Below are 24824 nucleotides of genomic sequence, written 5' to 3' on the forward strand. Positions count from 1 at the left end.
CGTGATCCGCCCGTCTCGGCCTCCCAAAGTGCTGGGATTACAGGCTTGAGCCACTGCGCCCGGCCCATCGAGTGGTAATTTCTTATGAGTTAATTGCAGTGTGGGATCTGAAGCTACATCGGTGAACTTTCATGATATTACACTAAAATTCATTAATCTGTCTTGCTTTTGGAGTGAATCTTTTAGCCATGAATAATTTTATACCAGCATGCATTTGTCATTTGGGAAGTATTGATTCAATTAGCTACTCAGTTATTCCAAATGTTGACCATTTCAATATACAATATGAAAAAATCGTATTTGTTACTATCTCATCAGAAGAATCTTTAAGTATGGGAAAGCTGCCAAGCCCGTGGTAGTAGATACAAGTTTTCCAAAATTCTGATTTTTCTCTTGGAAGTTGGAATCTTATCATTGGCAACAAATACTATCATTTGTTTTCCTTGATGTTTCAGACTCACTCTCAGTTTGGAGGAAATGTCTGCCAGATATCTAAGTCTGAATAAACATAGTTGTCTGTTATTCATTCTTGCACATAAAATGGTGTTATATGAAAATAAACAGATGGTTCAGGCATATAACTCAGTTACTCAAGTGCTTCTCCTCAGCCAGTAAAAGTGCTTTATGTTTAATTCCTATATTGTCACACAGTATTACAAAAGAATTGTTCTTAAGGGTTGAGATTTAACACAATGCATAATTTGTATTGCCTCTTAACTGAAACTGGCTTTTTAAAAAACTGTGAGTACATGGTTGTGAAGAATACGACGACCATACAGTGACTATTCGTGTAATCTGTTGCTACTGCCTTTGCTTATGAATTGCCAGCAGTTTTTAATTCATTAAATTATTTTTAAAACTTTATTTATTTTTTTGAGATGGAATCTTGCTGTGTTGCCCAAGCTGGAGTGCAGTGGCGTGATCTCGGCTCACTGCGACCTCTGCCTCCTGAGTTTAATTTCTGCCTCAGCCTCCCGAATATTTGGGACTATAGGCACAAGCCACCACTCCCGGCTAATTTTTGTATTTTTCGTAGAGATGGGGTTTCACCATGTTGACCAGGCTGGTCTTGAACTCCGGACCTCAAGTGATCTGCCTGCCTTGGCCTCCCAAAGTGCTGGGATTACAGGCGTGAGCCATCAGGCCCAGCCATTTTATTTTTATTTTTGAGACAGGTGTTGCTCTGTCACCCAGACTGGAGTGCAGTGGTGAAATCACGGCTCACTGCAGCCTCGATCTCCTGGGTTCAAGCTATCCTCCCACCTCAGCCTCCCAAATAGCTGGGACTACAGGCAGGAGCCACAAGGCATAGCTAATTTTAAAATTTACTGTAGAGACAAGGTCTTGGCATGTTGCCTAGGCTGGTTTTGAACTGGTTTCAAGCGATCCTCCTGCCTTGGCCTCCCAAAGTGCTGGAATTTCAGGTGTAAGCCACTGCACCTAACTGGCCAGCAATTTAATCACCATTGCTTTTTCACAGCTATTACAAAAGTCAGCAGAGTAAAATATGTAGATAAAGTCTCAGTGTTATTATGAGAATGGTTTTGACCTCACAGATTATCTGCTAGGATCTTGGAGACCCACCCATAGGGTTCCATGTATAACTCTGAAAACTACAGGTTTATATAGCTGTTCCAATTCAATAAATTGTCAAAATTGTTCGTGCTCATAGAACTCTAGGTATATATTTCCTTGAATTTGATAGCTATTTAAAATGAGACGTTGCACTATTAGTCGTGATAATGTTCTGCTGGATGATGACTGAGGTCACCATCTCTGCTCCTCTTTTCTTTAGGTGACCTGGTGATTCTCGATGGCATTCCCACTGCAGGCTGGCTGCAGGGCCGAAGCTGCTGGGGCGCACGGGGCTTCTTCCCGTCTTCGTGTGTCCGTGAGCTCTGCCTCTCCTCACAGAGCCGGCAGTGGCACTCCCAGAGTGCCCTGTTTCAGATTCCAGAATATTCCATGGGACAAGCCCGGGCCCTGATGGGGCTTTCTGCACAGCTGGATGAAGAGCTGGACTTCAGGGAAGGGGATGTGATCACCATTATTGGAGTTCCTGAACCAGGCTGGTTTGAAGGGGAGTTAGAGGGCCGAAGAGGCATTTTTCCAGAAGGTTTTGTAGAGCTGTTGGGGCCCCTCAGGACTGTGGATGAGTCGGTAAGTTCTGGAAATCCAGATGACTGCATTGTTAATGGTGAAGTAGATACCGCTATAGGAGAAGAAGAGATAGGGCCGGATGAGGATGAGGAAGAGCCAGGGACCTACGGGGTTGCGCTCTACAGATTCCAAGCCCTGGAGCCGAATGAGCTGGATTTCGACGTCGGAGATAAAATCCGAATTCTGGCGACCTTGGAAGATGGCTGGCTGGAAGGATCCCTGAAGGGCAGGACAGGCATCTTTCCTTACCGGTTTGTGAAATTATATCCTGACGCACGGGTTGAGGAAACCATGGCCCTGCCTCAGGAAGGCAGCCTTTCCAGGATCCCGGAAACTTCTTTGGATTGTTTGGAGAACTCCTTAGGAGTGGAGGAACAAAGACATGAAACCAGTGACCATGAGGCTGAGGAGCCTGACTGCATTATTTCTGAAGCACCCACTTCCCCCCTGGGTCATCTGACTTCAGAGTACGAAGCAGACAGAAACTCTTATCAGGATGAGGGCACCGCTGCGGGGCCCTGGAGAAGCCCAGGCATGGAGTGGGAAATGCCTCTTGCCACAGACTCTCTCACCTCTGACCCTACAGAGGCAGTCAATGGTATTTCCTCCCAACCTCAGGTCCCTTTTCATCCCAACTTGCAGAGAAGCCAGTATTACTCTACAGTGGGAGGGAGCCACCGGCACTCAGAACAGCACCCTGACCTTCCTCTAGAAGCAAGGAATAGACACTACGCCAGCCTACCTCCCAAAAGAATGTATTCCCAGCTAAAAACTCTTCAGAAGCCAGTGCTCCCTCTTTACAGGGGCTCTTCTCTTTCAGCCTCAGCGGTAGTCAAACCCAGCCAATCAAGTCCTCAGCTCCATGACATAGCTAGTTATGCTAAAAAGCACCACACGTCCAGTGTTTATTCCGTCTCAGAGAGATCGGAGATGAAGCCTGGTCCGCAAGCCCAGGGGCTTGTTATGGAAGCAGCAACACATTCACAGGGAGACGGCAGCACTGACCTGGACTCGAAGCTGACACAACAGCTGATCGAGTTTGAGAAGAGCTTGGCAGGACCTGGCACAGAGCCAGATAAAATTTTACGCCACTTTTCAATCACAGACTTTAACTCTGAGAAGGATATTGTTCGAGGTTCCTCAAAGTTAATCACCGAGCAGGAACTGCCAGAAAGGAGAAAGGCCCTAAGGCCACCGCCACCTCGTCCCTGTACTCCAGTATCCACTTCTCCCCATTTGCTAGTTAACCAGAACCTAAAACCTGCACCACCCTTGGTGGTGAGACCGTCTCGCCCAGCTCCCCTGCCTCCCTCAGCACAGCAGAGAATGAATGCGGTATCCCCTAAGCTCCTATCTCGACACCGTCCTACCTGTGAGACCTTAGAAAAGGAGGGCCACGGACATATGGGAAGGAGTCTGGACCAGACCTCCCCATGCCCATTAGTGCTGGTGAGGATTGAGGAAATGGAGCAGGACTTGGATATGTACAGTAGAGCTCAAGAAGAGCTAAACCTCATGCTGGAGGAGAAGCAGGATGAATCATCAAGGGCAGAGACCCTCGAGGATCTCAAGTTCTGTGAAAGTAACATCGAAAGTTTGAATATGGAACTCCAGCAACTAAGAGGTAAGTGACGAGGAAATAATATATACTTGTTTCTTGACACCCACAAGTCCCAGAAACAGCCTACCCATGCTTTTTAGGGATATGTTACCATCCTCGATGGACAAAAAATGATTTACATTTTCATTACCTAGTTTCCTTTCTTTTTTTTTTTTTTTGGAGATAGAGTCTCACTCTGTTGCCCAGGCTGGAGTGCAGTGGCGTGAACTTGGTTCATCGCAGCCTCCGCCTCCTGGGCTCAAGTGATTCTCCTGCCTCAGCCTCCCAAATAGCTGGGATTACAGACGTGCGCCATCACCACACCTGGCTAATTTTTGTATTTTTAGTAGAGACAGGGTTTCGCCATGTTGCCAGGCTGGTCTTGAACTCCTGACCTCGGGTGATCCATCTGCCTGGGCCTCCCAAAGTGCTGGGATTATAGGCATGAGCCACCTTGCCTGGACTTTTTTTTTTTTTTTGAGACAGAGTTTCGCTCTTGTTGCCCAGGCTGGAGTGTAATGGCAAGCTCTTAGTGCACCACAACCTCCGCCTCCCAGGTTCAAGCGATTCTCCTACCTTAGCCTCCTGAGTAGCTGGGATTACAGGCATGCACCACCATGCCTGGCTAATTTTGTATTTTTAGTAGAGATGGGATTTATCCATGTTGGTCAGGCTGGTCTCGAACTCCTGACCTCAAGTGATCCGCCCGCCTCGGCCTCCCAAAATGCTGGGATTACAGGCTTGAGCTACCGCGCCTAGCCTCACTACCTAATTTCTTATTTCATCACTATAGATAGGCAGTCTTGAGCCTCTGACTCTGTTTTGAGCCTATGAGTGCTGTAGCCTCCTGACTTCATTTGCTGCTCAGATAAAGAATCTCAAACCTTGCCGGGTGCGGTGGCTCACACCTGTGATCCCAGCACTTTGGAAGGCTGCGGTGGGTGGATTGCTTGAGCCCAGGAGTTTGAGACTAGCCTGGGCAACAGGGCCAAACCCTGCTTCTACAAAAAAATACAAAAATAATTAGCCAAGCATGGTGGTGTATGCCGGTAGTCCCAGCTACTCGGGAGACTGAGGTGGGAGGATTGCTTGAACCTTGGAGGCAGAGGTTGCTGTGAGCAATGATCATGCTACTGCACTCCAACTTGGGCAACAGAGTGAGACTCCGGGACATTTATGTCTCTTATTCTGCTATGGCATACATAATAGTGGTGCAGATGGGAAGTCCCTAAGTACAACTTTCTTTAATCAGGCTCTACTAAGCACTAAAGACTTCCAGGTTAAGACTCATGAGAAAACTCCATGTTGTATCTTTGCTGTCCAGAGAGTAGATTTCTTTTTTTCCTTTTTTTTTTTTTTTTGAGACAGAGTCTTACTCTGTCACCCAGGCTGGAGTATAGTGGTGAGATCTTGGCTCACTGCAACCTGTGCCTCCCGGGTTCAAGTGATTCTCATGCCTCAGCCTCCAGAGTAGCTGGGATTACAGGTGCATGCCACCACGCCTGGTTAATTTTTGTATTTTTTAGCAGAGATGGGGTTTCACCACATTGCCCAGGCTGGTCTCGAACTCCTGACCTCAAATGATCCACCCACCTTGGCCTCCCAAAGTGCTGGGATACCCACGCCTGGCCAAGGGAGTAGAGTTTAATAATAGTAATAGCTAACATTTATTACCATATTAGTAAGCATGTGTTAGAATTTGCTTACAGGAAGAATATTCACAGCCACCCTAAAGGTACAATGATAATTCATATGGCTACTGTATAGATGAGGAAACTAAGACATAGATATTGAGTAGACTCAAGCCTGTAATCCCAGCTTGGGAGGCCGAGGTAGGAGGATCGCTAGAGCCCAGGAGTTCGAGAGCAGCCTGGGCAACAGAGAGACACCCTGTCTCTAAAAAAGAAAAAAATTAAATTAAAATTTGAAAAGAGATTAAGTGACTTGCCAAGGGAGTTGGGATTTAAGCTTATGTTTCTAACAAGTATAGTTCACCACTTCCTACCTGGAACATTGAAAAATTCAAATTCTTTCCCTTAATTTGGGAGTGATCAGCCTCTGGAGACTTCATTCATATTCACCAGACTCACAGGAGAAAAAATTTATAAATAGGAAGAGTACGAGAGGGAGGCAACCAACAGCAATTGGTCTAGGGCCCAAGAACATGAATGCATGTCACTTTTGACTTGTGTACCAGAGATCTCTGAACTTACATGTCATCAGGAAAGTCAATAATAGAAAGCAACCCAGGGGGTCTAGGAATAGCAGGATACTAATAAGAGATAAAAGCAGAATGGTGATCCAGAGATCCTGGATCAAGATGGCCTACTGAGCACACATAGATGCCTCCCTCCCTTTCTACTTTGTCTATAAAAGTGAATGGAAATAATAGAATAAAAAAATTCTAGTAAGAGTATTATTGGAAATCAGGTAATCTTCTGAAAGATGGATAGTAGATGGTATAGCAGAAAGAGAGGGAAACCTCTATTCAAAATATTCTCAGGAAAGGACTGTTACGCACGTGGGCAGAGTTCTAAGGGAACTGCAGACTAAGAGATGGTGTGGTAGGAGGGGTCCTAGAGCACACTCAGTGTTAATTGATTAGGGGATAGCTAGGGAGCCAGGCCTCTGGGTTGCTTGTACTGAACAGCAGGAGCATTTACCCTCAAGCTACAGCACAAAGTAGATGCTTAGACAAGTCCTCAAAAAGGTGTTCATTTAATATGAGTACCTGAGCTCTCAGGGGAATGCCAGATACCTTGATTTCAGAGTCCCTGAAAAGGAATTCTGAGGGAAACTTGGCTGGGTGTTATATTCCCAAAGCCCTAGCAAACTCCAGATTCTCCATCACTTTCTATACCTACAAGTTTCAAGATAAAGCTGTAAACAATTCTTGCATTAGATATCGTATTAGTCCATTTTCACACTGCTGATAAAGACATACCAGAGACTGGGCAATTTACAAAACAAAGAGGTTTAATGTACTTACAGTTTCACATGGTTGGGGAGGCCTCACAATCATGGTGGAAGGCAAGAAGGAGCAAGTCACGTCTCACATGGATGGTAGCAGGCAAAGAGAGAGTTTGTGCAGGGAGACTCCCGTTTTTCAAAACCATCAGGTCTCGTGAGATTTGTTCACTCTCATGAGAGCAGCATAGGAAAGACCTGCCCCCATGATTCAGTTACCTCCCACCGGCTCCCTCCCACAACACATAAGAATTCAAGATGAGATTGGGGTGGGGACACAGCCAAACCATATCATTCCACCTGGACCCTCCCAAATCTCATGACCTCACATTTCAAAACTAATCGTGCCTTCCCAACAGTCCCCCAAAGTCTTAACTCACTTCAGCATTAAATGTCCACAGTTCAACATCTCATCTGAGACAAGGCGAGTCCCTTCTGCCTATGAGCCTGCAAAATCAAAAGCAAGTTAGTTACTTCCTAGACACAATGGGGATACAGGCACTGGGTAAATACAGCTGTTCCAAATGGGAGAAATTGGCCAAAACAAAGGGGCTACATACAGGCCCCATGCAAGTCTGAAATCCAGTGGGGCAGTCGAATCTTAAAGCTCCAAAATGATCTCCTTTGACTCCATGTCTTACAACTAGGTCACGCCAATGCACAAGGTAGGTCCCCATGGTGTTGGGTAGCTCTGCCCCTGTGGCTCTGCGGGTACAGCCTCCCTCCTGGCTGCTTTCACGGGCTGATGTTGAGTGTCTGTGGCTTTTCCAGGCACACAATGCAAGCTGTTGGTGGATCTACCATTCTGGGGTCTGGAGGATTTTGGCCCTCTTCTCACAGCTCCACTAGGTGGTGCCACAGTAGGGACTCTGGGTGGAGATTCTGACCCCACATTTTCCTTCTGTGCTGCCCTAGCAGAGGTTCTCCATGAGAGCCCTACCCCTGCAGCAAACTTCTGCCTGGACATCCAGGCATTTCCATACATCCTCTGAAATCAAGGCAGAGGTTCCCAAACCTCAATTCTGGACTTCTCTGCACCCGCAGGCTCAACACCACGTGGAAGCTGCCAAGGCTTGGGGCTTGAACCCTCTGAAGCCATGGCCTGAGTTCTACATTGGCCCCTTTCAGCTGTGGCTGGAGCAGCTGGGATGCAGGGCACCAAGTCCCTAGGCTGCACACAGCATGGTGACCCTGAGCACAGCCCAGGAAGCCACTCTTTCCTCCTAGGCCTCTGGGCCTGTGATGAGTACAGCTACCATGAAGACCTCTGACATGCCCTGGAGACATATTCCCCATTGTCTTGGGGAATTAACATTTGGCTGCTCGTTACTTATGCAAATTTCTGCATCGGTTTTTCTTTTCAGGAAATGGGATTTTCTTTTCTATCACATTGTCAGGCTGCACATTTTTGGAACTTTTGTGCTCTGCATCCCTTATAAAACTGAATGCCTTTAACAGCACCTAAGTCACCTCTTGCATGCTTTGCTGCTTAGAAATTTTTTCTGCCACATACCCTAAATCATCTCTCTCAAGTTCAGAGTTCCACACATCTCTAGGGCAGGGGCAAAATGCTAGCAGTCCCTTTGCTAAAACATAACAAGAGTCACTTTTGGTCCCGTTCCCAACAATTTCCTCATCTCCTTCTGAGACCACTTCAGCCTGGATTTCATTGTCCATATCTTTATCAGCATTTTGGTCAAAGCCATTCAACAAGTCTCTAGGGAGTTCCAAACTTTTCCACATTTTCCTGTCTTCTTTGGAGCCCTCCAAACTGTTCCAGTTACCCAGTAACTCTGCCTGTTACCCAGTTCCAAAGTCACTTCCACATTTTCAGGTATCTTTTCAGCAGTGCTCCACTTTACTGGTACCATTTTACTGTATTAGTCCATTTTCACGCTGCTGATGAGGACATACCCAAGACTGGGCAATTTACAAAAGAAAGAGGTTTTAATGGACTTATGGTTCCACACGTTGGGGAGGCCTCACAATCATGGTGGAAGGCAAGGAGGAGCAAGTCACATCTTGCGTGGATGGCAGCAGGCAAAGAGCTTGTGTGGGAAGACTCCCGTTTTTCAAAACATCAGCTCCTGTGACTTATTCACTGTCATGAGAACAGCACAGGAAAGACCTGCCCCCACGATTCAATTACCTCCTACCAGGCCCCTCCCACAACACGTAGGAATTCAAGATGGGATTTGGTTGGGGACACAGCCAAACCATATCAGATACATAGGTGGGAGAATAAAAGACTCCCAAATTTCAGGTAGCAGGAATTTCCCAGGAATGGTACTTTTTAGAATTAATAGTGTTCCATGGAAATGTCTTCTGTGCTTAACAACACTGTGCAGTGTTTTTATTTTTATTTTTTGCATATGCAGTGTTTTTAAATGGGTAAATGGACTGGTACCACATAAAACTGGTGTTCTTTTTTATTCACCAGACCTTCATTTTCAGAATTAGTTTATTTAGCCAGTGTTCTTACTTTTTAAAAAAATTGCTGTTTAGTACTGTGAAAGACTTAAGGTGGGTGTAGTCTGTTTGGGAAGACTGTAAAATTTGAATCCACCAAATGCAGTCTTGGGTATGTTAATATTGTTTTGATTGATTTCTCAAAAAGTGTTTTGATAATATCTGTCGCTAATATGATGAAATTACTTATTCCTTGCAGTAACAGCCAATTTCTCATAAGGTCATTTTGTTCTGTCTTCACAAAAGGTGTTTCCAACAATATAAGCTATCCCTCAAGAGGTGGAAATTAACCAGTTTGAGCACCAGGCATTGCTCCTCTAATCTGGTTCTGTGTAAGTTATAATGTTAAAATTTAAGGCTTAAGATTTAAAGAACTTTCAAAACAGCATTTATCTAATTCTAATCAATATTTAGTTGTTAATATGCTTACTGAGAAAACAGGGTTTATCTGTTATTCAGTGTGTCATTTCCCACACACCTGGTGTGATGTTCTATGCACGATAGGGACTCAACTACCTGATGAAGGGAGTTGAGTTTAACTGAATGGATTTGAATTGAATTGCCTGCTCTACCTCCCAGAGCTTTCAGAGATCTCCTACTTCTGTTTTTACTTTGAACTGGTCTACTTGGGACCTGGGAACTGTCAGTGCAGAGATGCCAGGCCCCTTGTGAGACCAGTGCTGTGCCAGACCCACAGTGAGGTTTTTAGTGTAGCTACTGCCTCTTCTTAAAACTTTGCATTTATTTGTTTGTTTGTTTGTTTGTTTATTTATTTATTTATTTTTGAGATGGAGTCTCACTGTCATTGCCCAGGCTGCAGTGCAATGGTGCGATCTCGGCTCACTGCAACTTCCACCTCCTGGGTTCAAGCGATTCTTCTGCCTCAGCCTCCCGAGTAGCTGGGATTACAGGTGCCCACCACCACGCCTGGCTAATTTTTGTATTTTTAGTAGAGATGGGGTTTCACCATGTTGGCCAGTCTGGTCTCGAACTCCTGGCCTCGAGTGATCCACCTGCCTTGGCCTCCCAAAATGCTGAGATTCTATAATCTCACGCCATCATGCCCGGCCTTGGTTTTTATTTTCTTTCCATATGGTAAGCATAGCTGTTTTAGAGTCTGTGTATGTATGATTCCAAGATATTCAGTCTTAGTGGGACTGTTTTTGATGTCCCATGGTTCTCATTCTTGTGGTCTAGGCTCTTTGTGTGTCTGGTTATCTTACTGTGTGCTGGTCATAGTATTTGGAAAATCTTAAGTCTTGAGGTGAAGACACCTGAACTCTAGAAGGAATTTGCATTTGTTTCTGTCAGTTGTTTGTAGTCAACTAATGTTTTCAAATTCCTGAAGGATAGTAATATTTGAGATTCAGGAGTAAGAAATTGGAATTCCTGGGAATTCCCAAATTATAACTTCGTATTTTAAAAAACTTTTACTTACACATTCTTGAATAGTAGTAGAGATCATAATCAATGGTGACAAGTTTTCCTGTGCTAGTATTACACTAACGTTTTCAGAGGTTTTATATTTGTATATGAAATAAATGCACGGTTTGTTGTTGTGAGCCACAATGTCATGATATGACTATATTTTAATAACATGTAAAAATATTCTCTACCTGATAATAGACTTTTTTAAAGGACTTGATTTTTGTAAGAGCTATTTTAGATTCACAGCAACACTGAAAGGAAGGTACAGAGATTTCCCGTATCTCGTGCCCCCACATATACATAGCTTCCCCCAGCATCAGCATCTTAAAAACATTCTTAAATTTCATTTTTAAATAATTTTAGATTTATAGAAAGCTGCAAAAATAAGAGCTTCCATATCCTTTGCTCAGCTTCTTCTAACCTTAATATCTTACACACCTATAGATTTATAAAATCAGAATATTAATGATAATATAAAACATTAAAAGAAGAACATTAGTACAAGATAAATGTCAAAAATCATTTAAAAATTGAAAGAAATACCACAAATATTTAGTATTTTTAAATTACTCTTAAAGTCTAATTTTATTTTGACTTTTAAATGTTAGATTCAGGGAGTACATGTACAGATTTGTTACAAGGGTATATTACATAATGCTGAGGTTTGGGCTTCAACTGATCCTGTCACCTGTGTAAGAGATCATAGTACCTAATAAGCAGTTTTTCAACCTTTGCCTCCCTCCCTGCCTTCATTGTCCTGTAGTCCCCAGTGTCTGTTGTTTCTATCTTTATGTCCATGTGTACCCAATATGTAGCTCCCACTTACAAGTGAAAACAATGCGATATTTGGTTTTCTGCTTCTGCCTTAATTGTCTTAGGATACTGGCCTCCAGCTGCCTCCATGTTGCTGCAAAGGACATGATTTCATTCTATTTTGTGGCTACATAGTATTTCATGGTGTATATATACCAGGATTTCTTTATCCAGTCCACTGTTGATAGGCACCTAAGTTGATTTCATGTCTTTGCTGTAGTGAATAGTGCTGGAGTCAATTGAGTGCAGGTGTGTTTTAGGTAGAAGAACTTTCCTTTGAACATACCCAATACTGGGATTGCTAGGTCGAGTGGTAATTCTACTGTTAGCCCGTTAAGAAACCTCCAAACTGCTTTCCACAGGGGCTGAACTAATTTACATTCCCACTAACAGTGTATAAGTGTTCCCTTTTCTCCACAACCATGCTAACATATCTGTAATTTTTTTACTTTAATACCCATTCTGACTGGGGTAAGATGGTTTCTCATTGTGGTTTTGATTTGCACTTCTCTGATGATTAGTGATGTTAAGCATTTTTTTTCATATATTTGTTAGCCACTTAAATATCTTCTTTTGAGAAGTGCCAGTTCATGTCCTGTGCCCAGTGTTTAATGGGGTAGTTTTTTCTTGTTGATTTAAGTTCCTTATAAATTCTAGATGTTGCCGGGCGCGGTGGCTCAAGCCTGTAATCCCAGCACTTTGGGAGGCGGAGACGGGCGGATCACGAGGTCAGGAGATCGAAACCATCCTGGCTAACACAGTGAAACCCCGTCTCTACTAAAAAATACAAAAATCTAGCCGGACGAGGTGGCGAGCGCCTGTAGTCCCAGCTACTCGGGAGGCTGAGGCAGTAGAATGGCGTGAACCCGGGAGGCGGAGTTTGCAGTGAGCTGAGATCCGGCCACTGCACTCCAGTCTGGGCGACAGAGCGAGACTCTGCCTCAAAAAAAAAAAAAATAAAAAAAAAAATAAATTCTAGATGTTAGGCCTTTGTTGGATGCATAGTTTTTCCCAGTCTGTAGGTTGTCTGTTTACTCTGTTGATAGTTTGTTTTGCTATACAGAAGCTCTTTAGTTTAATTGGGTTCCAGTTGTCAATTTTTGTTTTTGTTGCAGGTTGCCTAAGCCAATGTCTAGAAGAGTGTTAACTAGGTTTTATTCAAGGATTTGTGTAGTTTGAGGCCTTACATTTAAGTCTTTAATTCATCTTGAGTTAATTTTTATATATGGTGAGAGATGGAAGTCCGGTTTCATCCTTCTCCATATGGTTAGTTTTTCCAGTACCATTTATGGTATAGAGAATTCTTTCTCCATTGCTTATTTTGGTTAACTTTGTTGAAGATCACTTGATTGTAGGTGGTGCAGCTCTATTTCTGGATTTTCTGTTCTGTTCCATCGGTTTACATGCCTTTAAATAGAATTTTAAATACACAGAGCATTAGTTGCCCTATCTGATAGTGTTGATCTTTGTTTTGTGACTAATATTTCATACGTCAAAAAAGGTTTTCATTTTATGTTGATGTTGGTGGAATTGTTAAGTGTGTATTCAAAAGCATTTCCAGGGCTGGGCTCAGTGGCTCATGCCTGTAATCCCAGCACTCTGGGAAGCCGAGGCGGGTGGATCACTTGAGGTCAGGAATTTGAGACCAGCCTGCCCAACATGGTGAAACCCCGTCTCTACTAAAAATACAAAAAATTAGCCAGTGTACACTAGCACACCACATAGTGGTGTGCACCTGTCATCTCAGCTACTCAGGAGACTGAGGCAGGAGAATGGCTTGAGCCCAGTAGGGGGAGGTTGCAGTGAGCCAAGATCGCGCCACTGCACTCCAGCCTAGGTGACAGAGCGGGACTCCTTCTCAATTTAAAAAAAAAGAAAAAGCATTTCTGGTTAGGCCTGTTCGGGTGCATGTTGTCTCATGAAAGCTCATTTTCTTTTTTAATGTTGAAAATATTTCGTCTGCTTGTTACTGATTTTGGCTTTGCCATTGAAATTGATATTGCTTATGCTAATGCAGATTTTAGTTATGTTCCTGATTTTGTGTAGGAATATTTCACAACAATATTCATATCTTCATTTTTGCATTTCTTCTCTTAAAACATTCATAAAGAACTATATAGCAAATATTAAGCAGTAGAAAACACTGGACAAACATTACTGGATGGTATTCAAATAATGGAACATTTGCCTCTCTGTGCAAGATTTAGCACTATACAGAATCATGTGTCAGAACTGCTAATTTAAGGACTTCCTTTGCTTACAAAACTTTATTTCTTAGACTACCGTTATAAGATCTGTATAAAATATACTGTACAAGTAAGCTTATTAATCTTTATTTTATTTGCAAGAATGACTCACTGTTGGCAGCGCACAGGGCCAGGAGCACACACTCTTCTAAACACATGTATTACATAGCAACAACTGTGAGCCAAGTTAACTGATCAGACCCTGGCCCTCCCACCCACTCTCGTCCTCATTCCCAGAAATGTCATCTTTCACACTTTACTCTGCGTGTCAGTATTCTCTGCTCTTGCGTCAGCTTGACACTGGTGGATTTCTTTAAACTCTTAATGTCTCTGCATTTATTGTTAGGCTTTATTCCCCAGGAGAATCCTAGTACCTTCTCTTGTTTTCTAGAGTTCTCAGCTGATTTTTTTTTTTTTTTAGAAAGACGTATAAAGGCCGGGCGCGGTGGCTCAAGCCTGTAATCCCAGCACTTTGGGAGGCCGAGACGGGTGGATCACGAGGTCAGGAGATCGAGACCATCCTGGTCTACACGGTGAAACCCCGTCTCTACTAAAAATACAAAAAACTAGCCAGGCGAGATGGCGGGCGCCTGTAGTCGCAGCTACTCCGGAGGCTGAGGCAGGAGAATGGCGTGAACCCCGGGAGGCGGAGCTTGTAGTGAGCCGAGATCGCGCCACTGCACTCCAGCCTGGGCGACAGAGCAAGACTCCGTCTCAAAAAAAAAAAAAAAAAAAAAAAAAAGAAAGACGTATAAATTTCCTAAGAAATGCTAAGAAGGAATTTCCACATGGAAACAAACACTAGTCATTCTCAGCCCAGGTCCAACTTAAACCAATTTCAAGGCTCGGTGTACTTTGTACCTTGGATGACCAAGGTGTCGGAACCCAGCTGTAATTTAGCAAGAGGGCTGGCCCAATTCTGATTTACCCTCACGAGTCCTTTAGGATCTTAGCTTATTACAGAAAAGGTCTCCTTTTAGATTTCTATTTTAAATACTTTTTTTTTTTTCTATGAAGGACTGATCCAAATAACATAGATTTCAATTATTGGAAATAAAAAGTCCAGTATTAGTTTTAGATAAGCCAGTCTTTGGCTGTAACTGAGAATTCGGAGTTTTAAATTTGGAATTACTGTCTAGAGTCAGGGTAGAATACTAGACAGTATTTGTGGTTGCTGTGTGTTGGGGAATGAAACATCATTTTGTGGGCTTCTGTGTGGTGTTCAGGTCAATCACTCATTCATCCAGGAAATGTTCATTTGTTTTTACCATGGGCCAGGCACTGTGCTAAGGGCAGGGTACATAGCAATGAACGTTATAGATGTGCTCACTGGTCTCAGGAAGCTTCCAGTCAAATGAGTTGCTAATTAACAAGTTAAGGTTTAGATCTCAAATACACTACCTTTAAGTCTGATGAACAGGTTGACTTGCAAAGCAGTAGAAACATTAAGAGTTAGTTCTCAGACTTTGAGGTTTCCCAGGACATATTATTTTTAGAAGCTCTGATCAGGACTACCTAGTGCTACCCTATCTCTAGGTGAGGTTCACACATCTGAATTTGAAAAGAGGGTGTGCATTCGTTTCTTTGTTCAGTGTATATTTCTTGAGCACACATGGTGAGCCAGGCACTAGCTACACGTTGATTAATTTAAAAAACATAGTCATATTATCATTCATATTTGTGTTTCAAACCCCAGTGATCATATTGATATTGACCTTTATAGCTAATTATACTGTTTCCTGCTGCCTTGGAATCATGACCCTGGCTACTTTTGGTGTGGGTCAGTGCCAGAACCCCATTGTTCTAAATCAGTGCAGTGGATGCCAAACTGTAGAGCGAGTCAGGAACCTTGCTCCTAAACTTTCCTCTTCCTGGCCTTTAAGGTAATGTCAAAGGAAGGTTGACCAGAGACTCTAAAAGTGATTTTTAATGATGTCTGTTGCAAATTAAATCAGAATATGTTTTTCAGGAAAATAATATTTCCCCAGTCTACGAGGTAGCATCTAAGGTCCACTGAAGAGAGCCAGTAGATTAACAAGCCAGAGAATGACTGATATGGAACAATAACATCTTTATACTAAAGTGATACATAATATTCTAGACAGATTTTTAAAATTTGAAAGTATAACTGTTTTTTTTTTTTTTGGGACAGAGTCTTGCTCTGTCGCCCGAACTGGAGTGCAGTGGCCGGATCTCAGCTCACTGCAAGCTCCGCCTCCCGGGTTCACACCATTCTCCTGCCTCAGCCTCCCAAGTAGCTGGGACTACAGGCGCCCGCCACCTCGCCTGGCTAGTTTTTTGTATTTTTTTAGTAGAGACAGGGTTTCACCGTGTTAGCCAGGATGGTCTCGGTCTCCTGACCTCGTGATCCGCCCGTCTCGGCCTCCCAAAGTGCTGGAAAGTGTAACTGTTTTATATGCAGAAGCAATTTGTCATTCTGCAGACTCCTTGGAATCCCTTAGGTATAAGTATTCTTTCTCAGCCGGGCGTGGTGGCTCATACCTATATGTGGTGGTTCATGCCTCCCAGCACTTTGGGAGGCCAAGGTGAGAGGATTGCTTCAAGACCAGCCCAGCCAACATGGTGAGACCCCATTCCTACAAAAAAATACAAAAAGAGCTGGATGTGGACCTGTCGTCCCAGCTACTCCGGAGGCTGAGGTGGGAGATTTGGGTGAGCCCAGGAGGCCGAGGCTGCAGTGAGCACGTCATTGTACTCCATACTCCAGCCTGGGTGACAAAGAAAAAAAAAACAAGAATTCCTTCTCAAACTAGTAAGAGATAATAGAATTAAATAGCCAAATCATTCTGTGTTTTTTGTTTGTTTGTTTGTTTGTTTTTTGGGACAGAGTCTCAAAATCACCCAGCTCTTATCACCCAGGCTGGAATGTAGTGGTGCAATCTCGGCTCACTGCAACCTCCGCCTCCCAGGTTCAAGCGGTTCTCCTGCCTCAGCCTCCTAAGTAACTGGGATTACAGGTGCCCGCCACCATGCCCAGCTAATTTTTGTATTTTTAGTAGAGATGGGGCTTTGCCATGTTAGCCAGGCTAGTCTCGAACTCCTGACCTCAGGTGATCTGCCCACCTCGGCCTCCCAAAGTGCTGGGATTACAGGCATGAGCCACCGCACCCGGCCATTCTGTGGTCTTTCAAGATAACGAAAGTTTATGTAGAGGAAATAATAATCTTTCTTTCTAGTTTGTCAGTATGTAAGAAAAAAGCAAGTATCTTCAACTTGTGTAACATCTGGTTCAGGGTGTTGGTTCAGTAAAAATGAGCTCAGAGTTACTTGTAAAGGATTTTATCCTAGTATAAGACAGCAGCCATCATCAGAACCTATTAATCGGCTATGTTAAGTCAGGAGAGAAACTAGTTTCTCATTTTAGGTTGGATGGTTGAATGTATGTCAAGAAATGTAGCTTAAAATGGTGAACTGAGGTATAATTGACCTGTGAGTCACTGTTCTTAGCAGTTTGTAGGATGGCCTTGTGAACATTTCCTCACTCAGCTCCAGGCACAGGGTGGAGAAGCTGGAATGCATCAAGGTATTTAAGTTTCGGTTTCAGATTTCACTGAGGCTTTGCAGCACGGTACAGGAAAATAATTCATCTTCAGATGGCCTGAGACCCTTAGTTGCGAGCGTTCCCACCATCACATCCCTACCTGAGCTGCTTGCTGCCTCCTTTTACTGTTCACTTTACCAGATGTAATAAGACCCAAAAGACAGAACAGTCATCAGTCAACCAGTATGATTGAGCTCCCACTGTATTCCAGGTAGTGCTATCCAGTCACAGTAGCAATCTCTGCCCTCATGGGAAGAGACAAGCAATAAGTAAGTAAAACTCTGAGTTTATTTTTTGCTTTTTTGTCAGAAGGGAAAACAATCAATGGAGGAAAGAAATCAGAGAAAACCTTCTGAAAAATAATGTTTGAGTAAGATTGTTGGGGCCCAGCCAAACCATTTCTGGAGGTGGGAGGCATCGTTCCAGACAGATAAGACAGCAAGCACGAGAGTGTGTTAGGTGTTTGAGGAAGAGCAAGGAGACCAGTTCAGCTAGAGCAACGGCACAGTTGTTGTTCATCATTTAGGGTAAGAAGAGAAGTTACTGGAAGGTTTTGAGCAGGGGAATAATATGACCTGACCTACAATTTAACAGAAGAGACACAGGGCAAAGGCTGAGAGACCAGTTAGGAGGCTACTGCAGTGACCCAGGCAAGGGATGGATGCCAGCAGCTTGGACCAGGGTGGCAGCAGTGGGGATGATGAGAGGTGCTCAGCTCTCAGCATATTTTAAGTTAGAGCCAGTAGGACTTGCTTGTGGATTAGATGTAAAGTATAAGAGCTTGAGAAAAGGCCGGGTGCGGTGGCTCATACCTGTACTCCCGGCACTTTGGGAGGCCGAGGAGGGCGGATCACCTGAGGTCGGGGGTTCGAGACCAGTCTGACCAACATGGAGAAACCCCGTCTCTACTAAAAATACAAAATTAGCTGGGTGTGGTGGCACATGCTATTAGGGAGGCTGAAGCACGAGGATCGCTTGAACCTGGGAGGCGGAGGTTGCGGTGAGCCGAGATCGCACCATCGCACTCCAGCCTGGGCAACAAGAGTGAAACTCCGTCTCAAAAAGAAAAAAAAAAAGATTGAGAAGAGTCAAGGGTAACCCTGAGGGGTAACCATGAGGTTAGGCAACTGGAAGGATTGGAGTTGCAAGTAGCAACCACATTTCTGGTCATATTAATACTTCTTGAATTCGTGCTGTGTGCCAGGTAATTGGGTGTATAGGAGAGTATGATCTAGAACTTAGCCCTGGGGCATTCCAATCTTTAGGAATGCAGAAGACAAGAAAGATGGGCCAGCAAAGAAGAAACAACCAGCCAAGGAGAAGGAAAGCCAAATGGAGAAACGGTTTCAAGAAGGGGCAGGTGATGCCGGACTTGGTGGCTCACGCCTGTAATCCCAGCACTTTGGGAAGCCGAGGCGGGCGGAGCACTTGAGATCAGGAGTTTGCGACCATCCTGACCAACATGATGAAACTCCGTCGCTACTAAAAACACAAAAATTAGCCAGCATGGTGGCAGGTGCCTGTAATCCCAGCCACTCAGGAGGCTGAGGCAGGAGAATCACTTGAACATGGGAGATGGAGGTTGCAATGAGCCAAGATCATAAGCCTGGGTGAAAAAGTTAGACTCTGTCTCAAAAAAAGAAAGGGCAAGTGACAGGATCAGAAGCTGCCAAGAGGCCAAGTAAGGTGAAGTCTCTGAAATGACCATGGGATTTGGTGACCTTATCAAGAGCAGTTTCACTGAAGGGATGATGTTGGGATGCAAGCCCTGTTGGAGTGGATTAAAGAGAAAATGAGAGGTAAGGAAGAGAGGCATCGAGCATTTAGTGTGCTCAAAAGTCTTTTGAAGAGTTTTGCTATAAAAGAAACCAAAAAAGGGTAGTGGCAGCAGGGGACGTTGGATTGAAGTGCCAGCGGAAGTCGTTTGTAAGACGAGAAACATTAGCACGTGTTCATAAACTCGTGGGACTGATCCACTAAAATGGGCACATTGAAGAAGCAGGGAGAGGGGGCCTCACTGCTGTTAGATAGAACAGTGTCTGCGGGGTCAGGAGGGGAGGGGGCCGGCAAGCTCATGGAGAGATTGGCCTGGGATCAGAGCAGAGACACTTCCTCTGTTGTTAAAGGAGGGAGGCAGAGCATTCGGGTTCACAGGCAGGTAGCAGGGTAGGTTTGATGGTGAAAAGGTGAAGAAACAAGCCTAGAGAGATTAAATAACCTCCCCAAGATTATACAGCTAGTAAGTGGCAAAGTCAGGATTTAAATCCAGGGCTATCAAAGCCTGTGCACTTAACCTCTAAGCTAGATTGCCCTCTACCTAGCATCTAGCATGTGCCAAATAAATGCTACATGCATTGATTCATTAAACATTTAAATACCTACTGTGTGCCCCATTGTAATCACCCAATGGGTTCTTCCTGCCCACTGCACAAACAAAACCAATTCACTGAGGCCATTGCATGAAGAAAGAGTTTGACATGCAGCTGGCCACTCCATGTGGGAGATGGGAGTTACTACTTAAATCAGTCTAAAAAATGCAGAGGTTTTTCCAGGATAGTTTAGCAGCCAGGGGGCTAAGGGAATGGGTGCTGCTGATTGATTGGGGATGCAATCATAGGGGTGTGGACAGTGGTCCTCCTGTACCAAGTCCCTTGCTGAATGGGACCGCAGGACTGATTGACAGGTCCAGGTGGAGCCATCAGTCCTTAGAAATGCAAAAGCCTGAAAAGACATCTTAAAAGATTAATCCTGGGTTCTGCAATAATGGTGTTATCTGAAGGGGTAATTGTGAAAGTTGCAAATCTTGTTACCTTCTAAATAATGGCTAGTAATCCTTTATGTCTACATCTTAGCAGAATTAGACTCCTCTCATCCTTCTGACTTGGTGATCTTTCATTAGTTTTACAAAAGTGGTTTAGTTTTGTGGAAGGGCTATTTCCATTTCAACTGTAAACTAAATTTCTCCCACAGTTAGCTTAGGCCAAGTCCAGGAGTGATCACAGGCAGTTTGGAGGTTAAAGACAAGACGAGGGTTGGTTAGATCAGATCTCTTTCATTGTTATAATTTTCTGTTATAATTTTCTCAGTGTTATAATTTTTGCAAAGAGGTTTTACCATCTATAGAGCTGCGCTAGAGATAGAAAGACAAGTTAGACCATCCTTGCCCTCAAGGAACTTTCAGTATAATAAAAGGAGATAAGCAAGTATAATGAAGTAACAACATAGGTTAGCCAAGAGAGATATTTGCATGGTGCTCTGGAAAATAGCAAGAACTATAGGAATCGGAATGTCACTGGGCAGAGTCCTAGAGAGTGAGGGGTTGTTGACCCTCAGAGTGGAGCAACAACATGGGCAGTCACAGAGGAATCCACAAATCTTACGGAGTTACATATTCTTGCTCTTTTTTTTTTTTTTTGGCACACTTTTCTCCCTTTTTTTCCTTTACCCTTCCTCTACCTTCTCCCTCTTTTCTCTCTCTTTCCAAACCCTACTTCCCCATCTTCACTTCTAGAATAGGTGGCAGCCTATCTGTCTGCTCCGGGCGTCACACAAATAGTCATGATAGCCCACCCCCTAGGAGCAGATAGCAAACATCATGGTGGGATGGTGCTTCAGGACTGCCGAAAAGAGCCATTGTAGTGTGACTGTTGTGTAAAGTGAGAGGGGGTGCTGAAGGAAGGATGGCTGTCTACAAGGTTCTATTTCACCAGCAGTCCTAGCATTGAGAAAAATAGAAAAGTCATTCTCCCTTTTCCCTCGGGCACTTTCTCTGTACACAAATTTATTACTCAAAAATGGCAAGCCATTCATAGCTTTTGTTTAGATCTGGGTCGTAGTAGTGTGGAAGTAAAGCTGAGGGAGTTGACCTCTTTATGCAGACTGCTTATCTTTAATGTCCTAAAGGCAATCGGACTTAGAAAAGGAGGGGGAAGCCCCCTTTTGTAACCAACTGTTCGCTCTCCACTTGCCCAACTATAATTTCTTTTTTTTATTTTTTGAGACGGAGTCTCGCTCTGGCAGCCGGGCTGGAGTGCAGTGGCGCCTGTCTTGGCTCACTGCAACCTCTGCCTCCCAGGTTCAAGCAATTCTCCTGCCTCAGCCTCCTGAGTATCTGGGATTACAGGCGCCCACCACCACACCCAGCTAATTTTTTGTATTTTTAGTAGAGACGGGGTTACACCATGTTGGCCAGGCTGGTCTCAAACTCCTGACCTCAAGTGATCCATCCACCTCAGCCTCCCAAAGTGCTGGGATTACAGGTGTGAGCCACCATACCCGGCCAATAATTTCTTTTTATAACTAGGATCCTTACTTATAATTTAGTCCTCTCTTTTTATCTCTTCTCTTGGTTGATTTATTAGGTGTGTTTTTCTTATCTTGCCAGCTTTATCAAAGATATCAAGGTGCTAGAGAACTTTGTTTTCTATAACAGAGAAAGTTTAATCTTTTAACTGGATTAGAAATAAGCAAGATCATAGAATTTTAGATTTAAAGTGGCAGAGAAATCATTCATGTCCACATTTCCTACATAGGAAAGTGACAGCCAAAGAGGGTAATCATCCCTGCAAACTGGTTATTAGCAGAAATTGAACTTGTAGAAGGCAGGTGTCATTTCCTCATCTGGTCTCCAGTGCTCTCTCTGTTACACTGTTGCTCTGTTATAACTTGTGGTGAAAGCTATTCTCCCGAATAATGTTGACTTCCTGTTGGTTTGGTGAACCAAGTCGCAGTCTTTATTGGGTTTTGGTAATAGGTTGTAATGACTGAATCACTGAGTGCTGGGCTGTCTTGTGTGTCACTGCCATTCTGTGTGCTCATGGTGGTTGGCTGGTGAGGCCCAGCTCGGGGCAGGGTTGGTCGGCCAGGACTGGAAACAAAGAGGGAATGGTGGTGTTGGGGTGTACACGGCTTGCCTCAGTAGTGATCCACTTTTGAATTAGGCCAGGATAGTGTCTATTTGTTTCTTTACTTGGTTTGAGGGAAATTTAGATTTACTGTGTTTTGAGATATTCTTCTTAGTCTAGTGCCATGAAATCAAACAGATCTGGGTTCAAATTGTAGCCCTGCCATGTACTAGCTTATGTGATCTTGGACAGGTTATTCACACTCCCAGATTGTTTCTTTATCTGTGGTAAAACAAGTATAATAAATACCCTCCTAGGAGGGTAGTGAAAATGGAAAAAAAAACCTCTACCAACTTCCTAGTGCTGATCGTAGCCCATAGTACACACTGAAAACATGGTAGCTGCCAGGGCTGTCACTGCTGCTGCTGTTGGTTGAGGAGGTACAAGGCACCAGAACAAGTGGACATCAGAAGGTTTGACAATACAGAGGTTCATTCAGGCCCAGCGCGCCTGTAGTCCCAGCACTTTGGGAGGCCCAGGTGGGCGGATCACTTGAGGAGTGATCAGGTCAGTAGTTCAGGAATTCGAAACCAGCCTGGCCAACATGGTGAAACCCCGTCTCTACTGAAAAATATGAAAATTAGCCGTGCACCTGTAATCTCAGCTACTTGGGAGACTGAGGCAGGAGAATCTCTTGAACCCTGGAGATGGAGGTTGCAGTGAGCCAAGATCATGCCACTGCACTCCAGCCTGGGTGAGAGAGTAAGACTCTGTCTCAGAAAATAAGAAATAAAAGAAGATTTGACAATCTAGAGTTTCATTCGAGCTGGGCACGGTGGCACATGCCTATAATCCCAGCTACTAGAGAGGCTGAGGTGGGAGGATCCCTTGAGCCCAGGAGTTCAAAGCTGCAGTGAGCTTTGATCGTACCACTTCACTTCAGCCTGGGCAACAGAGCAAGACCCTAACTCCGGTAAATAAATAAAGGCTTATTCAGTAAGTCAGTAAAGAATCCAAAAGGAACCTAGTAGCAAATCAAGTATTTGAGGAAAGGAAAAATAAGTTGTGAGGGAAAATAGAAACATGGATTGTTAAGGTTGTAGGGGCCGGGCACAGTGGCTCACGCCTGTAATCCCAGCACTTTGAGAGGCCGAGGCGAGTGGATCACCTGAGGTCAGGAGTTTGAGACCAGCCTGGCCAACATGGTGAAATCCCGTCTCTACTAAAAATACAAAATTTAGCAGGGCATGGTGGCATGCACCTGTAATCCCAGCTACTCGGGAGACTGAGGCAGGAGAATCACATGAACACGGGAGGCGGAGGTTTCAGTGAGCTGAGATCGCGCCACTGCACTCTAGCCTGGGCTACAAGAGTGAAACTCTGTCTCAAAAAAAAAAAACAAAAAAAACCCGCTGGGGGAATCAGTGGAGTCATTGTGGCCAACCACCTCATTTTATTGATGGGTAGACTGAGTCCCAGAGAGAATTAGTCATTATCCAAGAGTAAATATCTAGTTATTAACAAAGCATATAACCCAGTTCTTCTCAGGGTTCTGGATATTATTTCACAAATAAAGTTTAAGTTCAAGGAATCATTCCTAGACATCCAATGAATGACCAGACAGCTAAAAGAGTAATCTTATTAAGGCCTGTCTCTTAGCATGTTTCCCCTGCTCAAAACCTCATGACTCTTTGCTTTCCATTGAATAAAATAAATGTCATTGACATCCTCTGGGGTCCACCCCAACCTATCTCTTCAGTCTCCTCTCTTATTTACCACGTATTATATCCTTCAGATTATTCCCCGTTTCTTAGTGCTCCATATGTGAAGTCTGCAGAGATCCTGCTTCTCCCTGAAGTCAGTGTTTAAATCCGACCGCTTCCCTGAAGCCTCCACTTGCCATACCAGGGGCTTTGCTTTGGTGCGGTTGCTGTTTGTCTTTGCTCCATAGCACTTATCACATTCGATCTTCCTTTAAGCGGGTTGCTTCTGCATTGTAAGAGGCAGGGACTCACTTGTTCATCTTTTTCTCTTCCACAGTGCCTCCTCTGTGATAGGTAACCAGCTAATGTGTGTTGATTTAAATAGCCATTTACCTGCCTTTTTCATTTCTGTCTTCATTTTCCACTTCTTAAATATGTTGTATGAGTTAACTAGAAAATAAGTTTAAGAAATTAATGTTTTTGATGCTTCCCTGGCATGACAAGTATCTGGGAAAATGTGAAAGCATACCTAACTCCATTCTGGGAAGAGTGTTTACACTATAAAATCACCTACTCTCCAGATCAAAGGAAAAGGAAGTACTTTTTCTTCCTTCAGTTGTATGACTAACTGTCTGCAGGTGGGAGCTTGAGCAGCTTGCGATTAGAGTATACACTAACTGGTGACTTGAATTCCAGAAAACCAAAGCACTCAGAAGAGTCCTGCCTCTAAGTTAAGGGGTGAAGTCCTGAAAGGTTTTGGATGTTCATGGATTAGAAAGGTGGACTTGGAGGATGGGGAATGGAGGTCCAGCTTGAGCTGCATGGGAAGGAAAGCATTTGTTTATACCCCTGGTGGCTTACTAAAGGATTAGAGAGGCAGGAGAGACTGATATGTGACCTGACCTGGACTTCTAAAGTGGGGGCTGTGTCTCTTTCACACGACTTTTCCTGCAAAACCTTTAGAGCAGCAGAATGCCTCTATCTTCAGCAAGTAAAGCAGCCAAGCCAGTTTGACCAGCTTGAGGGAAACAC

At 44.0% G+C, this 24824-nt stretch overlaps 1 protein-coding gene across 2 annotated transcripts in view; it reads left to right on the forward strand.

The window, feature by feature from the left end:
* Nucleotides 1-24824, forward strand: part of DNMBP (dynamin binding protein) — a 127449-nt gene that overhangs the window by 51836 nt on the left and 50789 nt on the right. For both annotated transcript variants that reach the window (XM_023206401.3, XM_026446552.1), the window contains one exon: nucleotides 1796-3784. In XM_023206401.3, coding sequence (XP_023062169.2) covers nucleotides 1796-3784 — 1989 coding nt within the window. The remainder of the gene's footprint in view (nucleotides 1-1795; nucleotides 3785-24824) is intronic.

Source organism: Piliocolobus tephrosceles, chromosome 9, assembly GCF_002776525.5.
Source record: "Piliocolobus tephrosceles isolate RC106 chromosome 9, ASM277652v3, whole genome shotgun sequence".
Lineage (NCBI taxonomy): Eukaryota > Metazoa > Chordata > Mammalia > Primates > Cercopithecidae > Piliocolobus > Piliocolobus tephrosceles.